Source organism: Gastrolobium bilobum, unplaced genomic scaffold (assembly GCF_033153095.1).
Source record: "Gastrolobium bilobum isolate Gb01-03AN ecotype WA unplaced genomic scaffold, APGP_CSIRO_Gbil_v1 utg87883, whole genome shotgun sequence".
NCBI lineage: Eukaryota > Viridiplantae > Streptophyta > Magnoliopsida > Fabales > Fabaceae > Gastrolobium > Gastrolobium bilobum.
The window spans coordinates 95,061-112,028 of record NW_026898537.1 but is presented as its reverse complement, the minus strand read 5'-3'; the positions used below and the strand labels follow the sequence as shown (position 1 = coordinate 112,028).

The 16,968-nt window shown below is 40.2% G+C and overlaps 1 protein-coding gene and 1 non-coding gene across 2 annotated transcripts; one reads left to right on the top strand and one right to left on the bottom strand.

Moving 5' to 3' along the window:
* Positions 1 to 376: 376 nt before the first annotated feature.
* On the bottom strand, positions 377 to 2,599 carry LOC133317202 (uncharacterized). The gene is made up of 6 exons (XM_061519039.1): positions 2,537 to 2,599; positions 2,297 to 2,455; positions 1,745 to 2,215; positions 1,428 to 1,609; positions 493 to 650; positions 377 to 423 (listed from the first exon to the last, which is right to left on the bottom strand). The coding sequence occupies exons 1-6, from the start codon at positions 2,597 to 2,599 to the stop codon at positions 377 to 379; spliced, it is 1,080 nt and encodes a 359-aa protein (XP_061375023.1).
* Positions 2,600 to 3,388: 789 nt separating this feature from the next.
* Positions 3,389 to 3,495, top strand: LOC133317203 (small nucleolar RNA R71). The gene has a single exon (XR_009752286.1). It is a non-coding gene; the product is annotated as a small nucleolar RNA R71 (small nucleolar RNA).
* The last annotated feature ends 13,473 nt before the right edge of the window (positions 3,496 to 16,968 follow it).

Genomic DNA, 16,968 nt, shown 5'->3' with positions numbered 1-16,968 from the left:
TTGTAATAGTTACATCCAGCGGAGTAACCTGGGCTTTGCATCCCGTTTACTTAACAAATACTTTAAAGCTGCATGGTCAGTATAAACAATAACTTTTGATCCTAGCAGATATGGCCTGAATTTGTCAAATGCATACACAATAGCCAGTAATTCCTTTTCTGTAGTAGCATAATTCTTTTGTGCACTATTTAGGATTTTACTGACATAGTAAATGACATGCAATAATTTATTCACTCTTTGGCCTAGTACCACTCCTACAGCATAATCACTGGCATCACACATTAATTCAAATGGCAATGAAAAATCAGGTGCCATCATGATAGGTGCAGTGATCAACTTCTCTTTCAAAATATGAAATGCATGTAGACATTCATCATCAAACATAAACTCTTGGTCTTTGACCAACAACTTGCATAAAAAGCTCTGCAATTTTTGAAAAATCTTTAATGAACCGCCTATAAAACCCTGCATGACCAAGAAAACTCCTCACACCTTTGACATTGACAGGTGGAGGAAGTTTCTCTATCATAGAGATTTTTGCCTTATCTACTTCTATTCCTCTCCTAGACACCTTGTGTCCAAGAACAATTCCTTCAGTCACCATGAAGTGACATTTTTCCCAGTTCAAAACCAGATTACAATCTTGATATCTTTTTAAAACAAAATCCAAATTTTCCAGACATGCATCAAAATCAGAACCAAATACAGAAAAATCATCCATGAAGATTTCTATATATTTCTCTACCATATCAGAAAAAATGGATAGCATGCACCTTTGAAAAGTGGCAGGAGCATTGCATAAGCCGAAGGGCATCCTCCGGTATGAGAAAATTCCATATGGGCATATAAATGCGGTCTTCTCCTGATCCTCTGGAGCCATGGCTATCTGATTGTAACCTGAATAGCCGTCCAAGAAACAATAGAAGGCATGTCCTGCCAACCTCTCCAACATCTGATCCAAGAACGGAAGGGGAAAATGGTCCTTCCTTGTTTCCTTGTTCAGTCTCTGATAGTCAATGCACATCCTCCAGCCAGTGATTGTCCTTGTGGGAATCAATTCATTCTGCTCATTCTTCACCACAGTCATTCCCCCTTTCTTGTGTACTGTTTGAACAAGACTCACCCAAGCATTGTCTGAGATAGGATAAATCATCCCAGCATCAAGTAGCTTCACAACCTCCTTCCCCACTACCTCTTTCATAGTGGGGTTGAGTCTCCTCTGTGGTTGCCTTACTGGTTTGACTTCCTCTTCCATCAAGATTTTGTGGGTGCAGAAAGAAGGATTGATATCCTTAAGATCTGAAAATTGCCATCCCATAGTTGTTTTATTCTTCTTGAGTACCTGGATCAACTTCATTTCTTCACTCTCAGATAACATTGCATTGATGATTGCTGGATATGTTTGATCATCCCCAAGGAACACATACTTCAGATTTGAAGGTAGTTCTTTAAGCTCTACCTTAGGTGCTCCCACAGGAATGTCATCTATCTTTTTATCAAGCTCTTCCACTACCGGTTCCTCTTGATAATTTTCTGTACTTGTCTCCTCAAGAAATCTATCTTCCTCCAATGAAAAGTCTTCTTCTCTATTCACTTCTTCCACCATCTCCTGTATGACATCACTACTAAAACAATCCTCCATATTAACAGGATGTTTGATGGCTTCAAAGACATCAATTGTAACTGTTTCTTCATCCACCCTTAGCATCAACTTTCCTTGTTCAACATCTATGAGGGATCTTGCAGTTGCTAAGAATGGTCTTCCTAGGAGTAAAGGACTTTCAGCATCCTCTTCCTCCATATCAAGTATCACAAAATACACAGGAAAAATAAACTTGTCCACCTTAACTAACACATCTTCTACTAATCCTTCTGGTCTTTTGATAGATCTATCTGCTAGATGCAGAATAACATTGGTATCCTTCAACTTATCTATCCCCAATGCCCTACACAAAGACAATGGCATCAAATTTATACTTGCCCCCAAATCACATAGTGCTTTACCAACTTCCACATCCCCAATTGCAATAGAAATGCTAAAGCTCCCTGGATCCTTCAACTTTGGAGGTAATTTCTTCTGAATCAGAGCACTACACTCCTCCGTCAAAGCCATCGTCTCACCATCCTTTAACTTCATCTTCTTATATAGAAGATCCTTCATAAATTTTGTATAATGAGGCATGTTCTCCAGGGCTTCAGCAAATGGTATGTTTATCTGCAATTTCTTGAAGATATCCAGAAATCTTGCATAATGCTGTTTCTGAATCTCTTGCTTCAATCTCTGAGGGTAAGGAACTTTGGCATATGGAGACAAAGTAACTGGCTGGTCCTGCTTGTCAGCCATCTTCTTCTTCTCCCACTTCATTGTCTTCTTGGGCACACCATCATTTTCAACTACCACCTCTTTTTCTTCCTTATCTTCCTTCACTGTTTCTTTTTCTTTATTTCCCTTCACCTTCTCTACTCCATCATCAGAGATTACATCTTCAACCACAACCTCTTCTTCATTCTTCTTATCTTCCACATTCTTTTTCACCTGTTGAAGCACCAGCCCACTTCTTGTCATGATTGCTTTGCAGTGCTCCTTAGGATTCACCATTGTATCACCACGAAACTTCCCCTGTGGTCTCTCAGATATCTGTCTTGATAGCTGACCAATCTGGGTCTCCAAATTCCTGATAGATGCTTCCTGATTTCGGAATGAAGTCTTGGTATCTTGCATGAATGCAGATGTTTCCTCTCTGAATGAATTAGACCCCTGAATGTAATCTTGAGTAGTCTTGGATAACTGAGCAAAGGCTTTTTCCCATGCAGCAGTATCACTTGGCTGTGATGAGTGTGTTGGAGGAGGATGCAGTGGAGGATTCAACTGATGGTTGGAACTATAACTAAACCCTGGGTGCTGATTCTTGTTCTTCCATGGTGGCACATACAAATTTTGCCCTGGTTGTTGTAATTCCTCTGGTTGTGATGGTCATAACACACTCCATTAACTTCTGCATGTTCTGGTGATCCCCCATAGTCACATTCCTCTGTCACATGGTCTTTGCCACAGATAGCACACACATAATTGGTATCCACAGAAGCAACCTTTTGTGAGGATAATTACTTAGTGAGAACATCCAACTGTTGTTGTTGCTGTTTCTGTGTTTGCATCAACTGGTCATTCTTTGCCAACAACGCATCATACCCATCCAGCTTAATGATCCCTGTCTTTCTGTCAGTCACTGGGGCATTATCAAATTCCTGAGATGCCAATGATTCAAAAATATCCAAAGCCTCTTGAGGAGTATTGGTGGTCAATGAACCACCAGCAGTGGCATTCACCAATGTCCTGGTGTTGGTTGTCAACCCTTGGAGGAATAGTGCTGCTTGATTCCACACTTCTATTCCATGTTGTGGACATTTCCTCAATAAAGTCTTGAATCTCTCCCAAGCCTCATAAATGGATTCTGATTCTTTTTGCTTGAAGCCTGTGATCTCATCCTTCAACTTTGCCCTCTTGGATGCTGAAAAGAATCTGGCCAAGAACTTGGTTTGCAGATCATCCCAAGTTGTTATACTCCCCTGAGGCAATGACTGCAACCATCTCCTTGCATCATCCTTCAGTGAATGAGTGAATAGTCTCAGCAGAATTGCATCCCTTGTGACACCATTAATTTTCACAGTATCACTCAACAACAGAAAATTTTCTATATGCAAGTAAGGGTCCTCTGCACTGGTTCCAGCAAACTGCTCCTTCTGCACTAACTGTACCAATGTAGGCTTCAATTCAAAGTTATTTGGCTCTACTGTAGGGCGCACAACACTACCAATCGGAGGAATCACTGCAGGAGTCATGTAATCTCCCAGTGTCCTCTGTGGTGGTTGCACATGATTTTCTGCCATAATTTCTACTTGGTTGACAGCACTGGATTCACCATTTTCTTGAAACTGTCTTCTTTGTCTTGTTGTCCTTCTTTTCTTCCTCAAATTCTTTTCTAATTCTGGATCATACAACAAGAAGTTTGGATTAATAATACCTCGCATACACCAGAATAAAATGCTGAAAATTTAACACAAAATAAAATGTTGAAAATAAAAGGATTCAATCTCAGATTTCTATGGTATCAATCAATGTTGAAAAACAAATCCCCGGCAACGGTGCCAAAAACTTGTTGCGTATCTAGCAAGTGTACAAGTCGTACAAGTAATAAAATGATGAGTAAAGATCGTTCCCACAGAGATTTGTATTCAAACACCAATTAACCATAGAAAACTAATTTGAATCAAACAAAAGTTTGTAAAAATCATGAGTGTTTTGTCACCAGAAAATTGATTTGAAGTAACATAATATAATGCTAAAATCTGAATTAATATTTAATAAAAACAAGTAGTCAGAAAACAACTTCCCTCAACAATAAACTCATGTAAAAACTGATCATATGATGAATTCTTTTTCATGTGATGTTAATCAACCTTTTACTTATCATCAAGATGTAATCCCTTACTACCCTGATAGATACATTAATCAGAAACATCAATCCCTTGGTGATTCATTTCTTAATTTATACATTAAACACTTAAAGTCTTAAGATTACATCAGAACTCTAGCATCAATCCCTTGAGTACTAGAATCCTGATGATGAGATTGCCAAATATAGGAGTAGAAAGAATTGAATAAGAAAATCTCATATCAACACATGAAAAATACTTCATCATATTAATCAAACATACATAAGATTATCATTAAGTTTCATTGATTCAGACTACAATGACTCTACTCAGACATAACTAAAGAATACACAAGAGAAGAAAGATCAAACTCCATTTCCATTCAGTGAATCTTCAATCTCCAAGTATAATTACATAAGAAACTAACTAATACAAGAACTAAGTCCTAAAGAAATTTAGAGAGAAGTCAGATCAGAGAATCTGATGTAAGAGAGAGAGAGAGAGACAGAATCCAGATTTTTGAACAAGTTAAGGCCCTTGCCTTATATAGTTTTACAAATTCAAACAGAAAAACTAGCATGGGCGCTAAAACGTTCATGAGTGAGCGTTTTAGCGTCCATGCTTGACGGATGCCCAACTGCTTCAAACTGACTCCAGCGCTAAAACACTTGGTTTAGACGTTTTAGCGTTGGAGACCAGAGTCTTTTTCCAACAGCAGGGCGCTAAAACGCTTGATCAGGAAGTTTTAGCGCCCAAGACCAGCAACTTTTTGTCCTCGGATTGCAGCAGCGCGCTAAAAAGTTCTGTGTGGACGTTTTAGCGCTCAGCACCAGCAAGTTTTGGCTTCTTTCTGCAGCAGGGCGCTAAAACGTTCTGGATAAACGTTTTAGCGCTCAACACTTAGAATTTTCTCTTCTTCAGAATCTTCTTCCTTCTCCCAGCTGCCTTTTAATCTTGCTTTTCCTATAAGAACAATACAAATTTTCAATAAAACTTCTTGAACTTGTAGTTGAGGACATTCTAGGATATTAACCTCTTTTTCCATCATTTAATCACACAAATTGATACTAATTCATGCTGAAAAACCTGATGAACTAAGGGTTTATCAACAACATCAAAAAAAAAAATTCAAAATAATAAGTGAAACTAGATGTTGGGTCCAATTCACACTAAAAATTGCCAAATCCGAAAATAGGATCTAACATATCGAAACACTAAGCCCATGTAAGTATGCAAACAATGAAACCGATTCATTAATACATCAACGCAATACCGCAATAAGGCTTGCACATACAGTACCGTATAAACATTGTCAATTACAAAATCCAATTTAGTTAGCTAATTAATACCCCAAAAATAGCATTTAAGTTTATTCAAATATGAAATAATACGGAAACCAAGGGCAAAACATTAGTACTTTATGCTCACATATACAAAGCATTAGCAAGTAGCAATTAATGTGTGAGCAGTATAACTGTACAAAGTCAATAATAGTATAACAATAATACTCTCGTCAAAGCGAAATCAGAAATTAATTCACTAATAAAGCCACAATTAGGCATAATTTCATATATCCAAATTCTTGCAACAGTAAATGCACAAAACTTTAATAATTGTTTCCCAAAAAATTGAAATTTTCTAAAAATGAAAATTTCCACAAAAAAACAAAAATAACTCACACCATAGTGTTAGCAAATTCATTGAAACTAAAACTTCACGTTTACATAACAATTTTGTTGAAACCAAAACAATTTACCAAACAAGAACACTGAATCAGAATTCAAACCATGAACAGTGTCATGACACTAAACAAAATTAAAATAATTTTTCAGTAATTTATATTCTCAAAATTTGGGCATATATATATTTTTACATAATAAATATAAAACAAAACATAATAATTCCATAAAAATATATAATGTACCGAAAAATTGCAAACAATATATCAAAAATTCACAAATATTATAATAATAATTTTGTTGAAATTTGGTGATTCTTTGATTAAAGGAAAACACACACAAAATAATTTCATAAAAATATATAATGCAGCGAAAAAATTGCAACGAATATATCAACAACCCACTAATATTCCAAGGGTAATGTTACTAAAATTTTGTGAATTTTGATATAAAATTGAGTACACATTCTTCCTCACTCTCTTCACACCATGAGTGGAACTCTGCCAATATTCCATATCATTTTGTGAATTTTTATTTAACGTAAAGGGAACAGTGACCACAAAGATTTTAACTTGTAAACCAAAACATCGTAACAATAAAAAAATGGTAACAATAATAAAATCTGCTTGGATCGTATATTGGATAAATACCACATAAAGGGTATTCAACAATTCGACAATTCGACAATTCAAATCTATATATGAATAATCTACTTTCATTTTGAAAATATACACGACAATCGAGAATTTGTATCAATTGTAAACAACTAAACATACACTACAATTCAAATGTTTAAGAAACGTATACGACAATTGACGACAATAGAAAACAATTGAAAACATATTTCAATTGGAAAAGCATATATGGAGGACGGCATTTAAGAAGGCATATTTCAAATTCAATCTAGAAGATAATGGCACGACATTCACCTTTGCAGAGGGCATTCACTAATTGACATAGCAAATAGCATTTTGTGCAATGATTTAAATCAATTTTATAAAACATGTAATATACGATGATTAAACAAACATTATCCAAGAAAATTGAGGCAAGTAAAATTGATACCGATCCAAACGAAAAGAGACAGTTTATTCGACAACACGGATATAAAAAATAATAATAATAATAAAAAATTGCCTTGAAATCAGAATAAACTGTGAGTTTTATAATCATACATGTCAAGCTCTGATAGCAAATGTAAAATTTAAAATTTCAGGATCATGTATATGATTATAAAATATCCAAATAATATGAAATCAAAATATGAGATTGTGCGTATCTTGTTGGATTATCACAAAGTCAGAGGAAATGGTGACTACGTGCTAGGATTTTCCTCTCTATGACCTATTCCAAAAGTGGCAGCCTCAGCGATGGGAGCAGGACGGTTCATGAGGCTTAACCCCAATATAAATAGGCTAGAGAGCGGACCTAGCCAAATATCCTAAAAGGAGTGTGTCTACTGGGTCCATCCATCACGGAAAACCAAGGTCACACTAGAGCCTACATTGCTGCACAACTAGGTCCAATACCAACAGATGTCAAAAGCTATACTCAACATGATCACAACAAACTTATCAAAATAATATAATTGGAATATTTATTAACTCGATTAATTTTAAAACAGAAAATTAATTAATTAATATTGCTAACATGATCAACTCTCACTACAAAAAAACAGGCATTTAGCGGCGGTTCATTTTTTATATACGCGACGGTTACAATCGCCGCTAATTGCAAAAATGCATTTAGCGACGGTTGTAACCGTCGCATATACCAAAAATGAACCGCCGCAAAATGCAAGTCATGATCACTCAGTTGATTGATAACTTTAAGGCTGGAAGTTTTGTAGCAGGCCAGTTCTTCAAGGAACAAGAGGGGGTGGATATTTGTAAGGATAAGATGAATACCTAAGTGATGAGCTTCCTAAGCAAAGGGGTCATAGGTTATGCTAGGAATAACTATGTGTCATCCCATAATTGGTTTGTAAAACGGTGGCAACATCTTTAGTTCATTGAGGTCCTTATGCCCGTCTTTGATGCGGGATGTCAATACAGCGCAACTTACATATTTAATTTGCTCTTTAGATGACGATTTCAATTTCCTAGGAGTGAATGTACTACAGTTTTTGGACTAAACTTCAAGGAAATTGAGCCCTTTGTATTTAGCCTCGTTAGAATGATCCAAAACAAGCTGGGTGCTTCATTATTAGTCTAAAATAAAGGCGTAGGGGTGGTGTTGGATTACCGGTCTTTTTAAGCTATTCTTTTTTAATTTTTGAAAAAAAAAATCAATTTTTTTTTTGGATTTTTGCTTTTTTTAAAGAGAAATTTATCGAAATATTTTAAAAATTATTTAGACATATTCTATCATTAAAAATATTTTTCTTTATAAAAAAATAACAAACAAAATAATGTTGTGGGCATGTAAATTTTTTCCTCTACTATCATTCGTTACGTCATGACTCTTGATAAAACAATGATTTTGTCCCTTTACTTATTTGAATCAAATGATTTCTGTTTAACTTCTCAACTGAAAAAGTCAAAAGCTCATAACTAACCCATGCGAGGTATAACCATTGGCCCCCCTAACCAGTGATCCTTCTCGCTTGCATTTCTTTGTAAAAACGAATTAATAAAATCTTTTATACATTTTGTTAGCATATTTTTAAGGCTTTAATATTTATATAGTGAATGTAGATAAAAATTATCTATATTTACTCTCAAAATAATGTCATTTTAGATTAAAAAATTAAAAAAATATAATAATAAAAAATATTATAACCTTGGAATAAATTAATTATAAAAACACCTTAATTTTCGCTCCAAAAAAATATCGTTTTGGGCTCAATGCAGATAAGTTATTTACATCCACTACTGCAGAAAAAATGAACCCTATTTTTAATTAATAAATTTTATTGAAAAACTTAAGCTTATTTTTTATTTAATAGAACTTATACAAAATTTACTTAATAAAAAATATAAGGGAGGATCAACTTATTCAATCATAACGGACAATGGTTGATTTTACTTTTATATATATATATATATATATATATATATATATATATATATATATATATATATATAGGAAATAATTATCTCATGCAACAGAGACAAAGTAATGGGGTCCATATTTTTTTTTTTACAAATGGTGGATCCCACTATCTTGTCTCTGTTGCATGAGATAATTATCTCATGCTACATGAGATTAATAGATCCCATATATAGATATGGGCTTATAATTTCTCAAGCTGCGAGAAATAATTTTATTTTCGGCTACTAAATCATAACCGTATAAAGATAGATCAATGGTGATAAAGGAAGAGAGAAAAACAGAATCATAACCAATCAAAGGTGAATCAATTAGGATAAGGAAATAAATAAACAAAACGACGTAGTTTTGGATGGCCGGAGATAAACTTATCTCAAGTTGCCGGAGAAATATTTTTCTACAGTTACTACAGATAAGTTATCTGCAGTAAGCCAATACGACGTCGTTTTGGGACGGAAATCATGGTGTTTTTGTAATTTTAATTTATTTTAGGGTTATAATAGTCTTTATATTTATAATTTTTTAAGATTTCAATACCAAAACGACGTCGTTTTGGGAATAAATGCAGATAACTTCTCTGCATTAACTGCGGAAATATTTTTTCCATATATATATATATATATAAGGGGTTTGCATTTCTGCAACTGCTGTACGTGCAGCAATCAAATACTTGTCATATATATACTTGAAAGCATTAAATGCAGGGAATCATAATCATACCAAGGATGAAAGCATTAAATGTGGGGAATCATAACCATACACCTGTCGTTGTTGTACGTAAAGCAGATGCAGAAATGATTTTATCATATATATAATTAAGGGGAAGGATATTGTGACAACCAAGTTGTGTTACTACCAAGTGGCTACCAATCAATCTTACCGTTAGATCGGTTATATTGATCCAACGGTTATATTTATTTCCATCTTTGTATGGTCATGATTCCCCAAATTTAATACTTTATATTTATTTTCACCTTTGTATGGTTATGATTTACCATATTTAATGCTTTCACTTTAAATATGAGGAATCATGACCATACAAAGATGGAAATAAATATAACCGTTGGATCAACATAATCGATCTAACAGTGAGATTGATTGGTAGTCACTTGGTAGTAACACAACTTGGTTGTCACAATATCATTCCCCTATAATTAATATATTAAAATTATTAGATCTAAATAGAATCAATAATTAAGATTATATTTTCCACTTAACTAATGAAAATTATTCATCCCTATTAAAAAAGGATTACAATCATTTTTGTTCTGCCCTAGGCAGATGTGTCCAATTGGGATCAGATGATTGATCTATGATTCAGGTGTCTTCTCTAGATATCTATGAATTAGGTATCTTGAGGACAGCAGATCACACATTATCTAATGGCCTTAGCCTTGGAAGAGGCGTGTGTGTGTACTGTCTAGATTGTGTAAGTAGGCGAAAAGAGATTAGGTCATACCTGTAGCGTTTAGCTCCTATTTATAATGCTTACCGTTGGGCCTGCGCTGATCGTGGGCCTTACTGGTCATGGGCCTAATTCTGGTCCATAACAGTTGCCCCACAGCCCGGTATGCTGAGCCCTCAGGATGCCGGGGTGTAAAGCCGAGTAACAGAGCCTTCAGGATGCCAGGGTGTAAAGGGTGCCTAACCGATCACAACAGATCCTCCTTTTGCTGGCAATCATTACAACCCTCCACGCGGTCCTCTCATATCTACGCGACGTGTGCCATTACGCCTGCTTGAGCCGCTGGCATTTATTGCAACTGCCCCAGCGTCCTTTCAACTGTTTATCCCTCCGAAGTTACCCTTTTACCCTTGACCTTTGGTTTCGCGGGTTTCGTCTATTTGATTTGCGTTTCTTCCTTTCTTACTTTCTTACTTGCTGCATTACGCATTACGCGCTGAGAAACTTCCTCCAGCATCTCCTGCCTTACGTTCCGCAAGATCTCCTTCAATTCGTCAGCTTCCCGTCATTTGCTACCTCTCGCATCCTTCATTTGCACCAGGTATGTGTTTCAATCTACCTTACTTTGTTCCTCTCTTGCTTTGATTTTCCTTCTGCTCAAATGTATGTTCGTCAGGGACGCGTTTTCTGTTTCTGGGTATGCTTGTTTAGGCTATACGTACTTAGGTATATACCCTTTAGGATACTTGGCTTGGGTCTTTGACTGCGAGTTGCCTGTTGCTACTTTATTACCTTACCACCTATTTATGCCTTGCTCTCCTCTTAATAGCATGAACGGGGGGAATCTGCGCGGTAGAGGGACGTCCACCTGCCCCCGTGTTTTTGGCCGTAGTGATGAGATTCTACAAGAGGAGGAAGAGCAAGCCATACGGGAGGAGGATAGATATGTCCAGAGTCTACCCCCCGGAGCGAGGTTTTGGTTGTATGGTATACCTCGGACTCAGGACGAAACGCAAGCCGCCCTACTTAGGAGCTATCGCGGCATGAGAAGCAGAGGAAGTTCTCCATCCCGTCCTCCCACGCGAGGACGTCGCCAACGATCTGGCCACATCCCGGTTGTTCCATCCCGACGTTCTAATCCAAATTTAGGTAGAGGCTTAGGTTCTGCCAATTCGGCTTATAACCCGGCTCCAAGCCAAACCCGGCTTCAAGTTCCTGTTCAGTCTGAAACCATCATCCCAGGTGCTAAGAACATAGATCCATGTTTTAACTGTGTCTATCTTAGCAGCCGATTTATTGAAAGAGGGAACGACTTTATGGCCAATGCGGTGCTAGGAAGTTGCACCCATTATCCCGGCTTACCAGATCCTTCCTCTACTTCCTTGTCTTCCTCTGATGATTTATCTGACTCTTCCCATGATAGCTTGTTTAGCTCAGGTATGTACACTTTTTGTCACGTACTGTTTCTGTTTTTAATCCCCCACTTTTGCTGTTCTAGGTTTTGATGGAGTCCCCTTCTGCAGAACTTGCCCCTGAAATGACATCGTCAAGTCATTGCCGAGGAGCCGACACCAGCCCTGCCGAGCAAGGCTCCTTTGCCGTAGATACAACTCTTCGTAAGCAGTTCCCCTGGGTGACCGAGGAGGTGCTTAGCTTCCGGTCATACATGACGACTGAGGAGATATCTGGGCTTCCCATAGGCAATCCAGTGGGATTTGATACTTTCTGCCCCGCCGAAGACGAACCCGTCTGTTCGGGCCGGAATCACGAAGAACCTCCGTTTTTCTTCTGCTATCGTGACACAATCACCAAAATTGGTATCTGCTTTCCTTTTTCTGCTTTCAAAATTCAACTACTGAATCATCTTCTCCTTGCCCTGACACAAATTCATCCCAATGGTTGGGCTTATATTGTTGCCTTCGAACAATTATAAACCTCGCTATCCGTATCCAGCACGGTGCCTCTTTTTTTCTACTTTTTTAATATATACACCCCCCGAACCGGGTCTGAACCTGCCGACCTCAAGGGGTGGACCAGCATCCGGGGTCGTGGTGGAAAGAAGCCGGAGTCTAGGAGATTCTTTTCAGTATTCAGTGACTCTTTTAAGGACTTTAAAGGCGCATTCTTTAAAGTCGTTGCCGAGGTCGGTGCCAAGCCGTGGTTTCTCCATGAGAACGGGGAAGGGAGATTCCCCCTGTACTGGTCATATGATCATCACTTGCGGAAGCCTGCAGACTATCGGCTGGGGTTGTCAGCAGAGGAAAAGGCACATGCGAAGGCCTTGCTGGCTCATATCGCGGTTCAAAGGCATCTGAGCGCTGCCTCATTAGTGGCAAAGTCTACAACCGACCTTCCTGAGACTAGTATGGATCTATACGTAATGTTCATATTTTGTTTTGTAGGTATGTGTTGCTTACTAACCCCTGGTTGCGTTCTCCTGTATGCAGGTTCCCAAATGAATCCTTCCACGGACAAGGTTCCAGATTACGTTCTAGCCCGGCGGGGGAAGTCTTCTGCTCGGACGCAATCCCATGTCCTGAAACATCCACGGACCACCAGTCCTGCTAGGGCGAGCAATGTTCCTCCGGCGTCCACCGCCGCCTCCGTGCTGGATTTAACCAGTGATGACAGTTGGCTTGATATTGGGAATTACCAAGCACCAGCCCCCGCCGGTTCGACTGGGGTTCCCGGGGCTGTGACATCTACGGAGCACGGTAGTCCAAATCCCTCACCCCTTCCTACCGGGCTCAGGAGAGGAGCTCTGTGGGCAACTGGAGTGGCCACAGAATTGCGTGGAGTGACTCGTCCACCTCCAGAATTTTATGGGACTGGCATTTTGTCACAGGCCCAAGTAAAAGAGCTGGAGATTGCCGAACTATACACTTACAAAACGGCTTCTTTGGTGAAACCGTACTCGGTTCTACTGGAGAAGCACTCCGACCTTCATGCTAAAAAGGATGCCCTCCAGACCGACAGGGATATCCTTCGAGCTGAGCACGACAAATTGGTTGAGGATAACAAGAATTTGACCCTATCTGCTGCGGCTGCAACAACGTCGTTGGAGCAATACCAGGATGACATGAAGTTTATCTCGGACTCGAGGTAGATAAGGAGGCCATCATAAATTTTGTCCAAGGGAAACTGTCGTCCCTATCCGAGTTGGAGAGGAACAACGCTGCCCTGAGTCAGCAGGTCCAGAAACTGGAGACTGATGTCCAGAATTTGCAAGCTGATTATGACAATAGTCAATCCGCGCTGGAGAACGCTGCTGAAACTGCGTTCAACAATGCCATCAATCAGATCAAGCACTTCAATCCAGATGCGACCATGAACACGGATCAACTGGATTGCTTCGGATATGTCTTGGGCGGCACGTTCTTCCCGTCAGCTATGGAGACCGAAACCGCCCACGATGTACCGCCATCTGGGAATCCGGTGATGGAAGCCGCGGCACAGCAATTCGAGCAAGAAATAAGAGAAATTTGTCCCCACATCTCGGATCAACCTTGAAGACCCGGGATGCCGGGGTATGTTGTAATCTTGTTTTTGGAATTAACATTCACGAATTCCAGGCCGTATATTGGTCGCTGTTTTTTGCTTTTGATGATATTTGATGAATTCGGACATATTGTTGCGGAATATTTCTACTCTGTATATATTATTTCCTTCGTTCACTTTTGATCCCTATTTGGGAGAACGAGTTCAAATACCTCGTCCCGAGCCGCAGGGTTAGAACACTAACCTGCGCTTGAGGCAAGGCAGGCTCAAATACCTCAAATTTGTTACCGCGGCTAGACGGGGCTAGAACACTCTATCCGGGCTCCAGGCTGGACGGGTTCAAGCACTTCATGTCTACTTCCGTGGCTAGAACACTCAGATCCACCCTGTGGGTGAGACGGGTTCAAATCCGACAGATTTTCTTACGAGGCTAGAACACTCTATCCTGCCTTTGGGCTGGACAGGTTCAAATCCTCCGGATTGCCTTACGGGGCTAAAACACTCAATCCCACCCTTTGGGTAAGACGGGTTCAATTCCTCCGGATTGCCTTACGGGGCTAGAACGCTCTATCCTGCGCTCTGAGCTGAGCTTCCTTTTCTTCTGCGCCACTGGTTTTGAGCCGGGATATACAGCTAACCTGTGACAGCAGAATTCTGGATCCACCCCTGGAATATCTGAAGATTTCCAAGCAAAGACGTCATTATAACTCCTCAAACAGGAGGCCAGCTGAGCTTTTTCCTCATCCGTCAATCCCTTTCCTATCTTCGTTGTTTGTCCTGGCGCTCCCACGGTTACCTCCTCTAACTCTCCGTCGGGTTCCAGCCTCGGCATCTGTGTTTCATCTCTCATATCCAATTCCACCATATTAACCGAGCTCCGCTTCGAAGATTGGCAACCACTCTGCTTAGTCGTGGCTACGTCTTTGGGATCTTGGTCCACCATCCGTACAGATCTGAAATAACAATCTCGAGACTCCTTCTGGTCCCCAGCTATGGTAAGCACCTTACCCTGCTTACCAATCATTTTTAACTTTTGATGCTTGGTTGAGACTAGCATGTCCCACGCATGAATTATAGGTCTTCCCAAAATCATATTGTATTTGGATGGAAAGTCGGCTACAAAGAACCTCACCCTCTCTGATTTGTATGGCTCCTTAGTTCCTAATGTTAATCGGAGATCAATATAGCCCTTAGGAGTAGTGTTATGGCCATTAAACGCAATTAAAGCCGTGTTGCAAGCCTTCAAATCTTCTTCATCTAAATTCATCTTCTTAAATGCGTGCCATAGAATTATATCGGCACAACTTCCATTGTCCAGGAAAATCTTCCTAACTCTGCAATTGACCAATGTTCCTGTAATCACCAGCCCATCAACATGTCCTGGCACTACATCCTCGAGCTCCTTCTTTGTGAAGTATAACAGCGGCTGCTCTGATTCCTCTTCCTGCTTGAACTTGGGGCGCTCTCGAATTGAAAGCACCTCACGCAAATATTTACGTCGAGCATTCATGGTGTCCCCACCACCGCCAAAAGCTCCACTGATCACGTTGCACTCGAACTCCGGCTCTTGGAATTCGTCGTCTTCTTTACTCGGCTTCTTACCTCGTCCTTCCTCTTTAAACTTCTTTTCCTTGGGCGGGCTTCCGAGCCGCCCTCCTCTCCTCTTCCTATTTCTCCATCCCTGCGTACGGATCAAATATTGTCGCAACTTCCCCTCTCTAATGTATTTCTCAATTGCGTCTCTAAGATCCCAACATTCATCTGTTGTATGACCCGGCCCGTCGTGAAATGCGCAGTACGGGTTCGATCCAAGCCAGCCTGGTTTTGTAAAGGCCGAGGTCGCTCAACTTTCTTCATGTCGGTGAACGCGACCTCGCGCCATATTTGCGACCGAGAAGAGTTCAGGGGGGCATATTTATCAAACCTTCCCCTAGCCTGCTGCCTATCATCCTGCTGTTTTCCTCGAAGGTCATTCATCCGTCGGCCCCCAAGCTTTTCTCCCTGACCAGGCTGTTGCCTTTGGTCCACATTTTCCCACTCCATCTGCTCGAGCTCCAGGTATTTTTTGGAGCGTGTGTTGAACTCAACTAAGGTCCGAGGTGGATCCTTATATATTGATTTGGCTAATCGGGATGTTCCGTGTAACCCGGCTATCACCAGGTGTAAATGAACGTTTTCTAGCAACCCGGGTACTTGGAGTGCGGCTAACTTGAATCGATCCAAGTACTTCTGTAGTGTCTCTCCTGGCTGTTGTTTAATTTTTCCCAACGCGAATTCGGACTTCGGCTACTTCTTACTGGTGGCGAAATTTAGTAAGAACCGCCCACCAAACTCCTCGAAGGATTTGATGGATCCCGCTGGTAATGATGAGAACCATGTCTGGGCGGCACCGGTTAATGTAGTTGCAAAAAGCCTTGTGATCAAGGGTTCCTCTATCCCTTTGATGTACATAGTTGTATCAAAGGCATCCAAATGTACCTGCGGATCCTGTGTTCCGTCATACTTAATCAACTCGGATAAATTCAAATTTTTCGGGTATAGGGCTTCTATGATCTCATCAGCGAAGGGACTGTCATTGTACTGCCCTCTGTTGTATTTTCTTCGGTACACCCCAGTTACGTCATCTGGAGCCCGGGCGATGGGCCCCTGGTGGTGGATCTCGGCCAGGCGCTGTGGGTCTGGCACGCGCCGGGGTTGCTGATTGTGTCCAGCGTTTCCCGGGCCCAGAGGGTTCCGTGGTTGTTGGCGTGAACTCGGGTGCGCTAGGGTCTGTGGGACGAACCCGGGTCCGGCATTAGCCCTTGCAGGACGGTGGGAGCGTTCCTGAGTGCCCTGCTGGGGGTTCGCAGTTTGCAGATCCGTCACCACCTGCGCGATGGCCCGCTCAGGATCTGGGTTTGT

What these genes read in the sequence shown, in the direction of transcription:
- LOC133317202 (XM_061519039.1), bottom strand. Translation starts at nt 2,599, where the DNA reads ATGGTGAATCCTAAGGAGCACTGCAAAGCAATCATGACAAGAAGTGGG. An exon ending in GTGGGCTGGTGCTTCAACAG is followed by an intron (nt 2,456 to 2,536) that starts GTGAAAAAGAAT and finishes GGAGTAGAGAAG; the next exon opens with GTGAAGGGAAATAAAGAAAA. An exon ending in TCCACCTGTCAATGTCAAAG is followed by an intron (nt 424 to 492) that starts GTGTGAGGAGTT and finishes CAAAAATTGCAG; the next exon opens with AGCTTTTTATGCAAGTTGTT.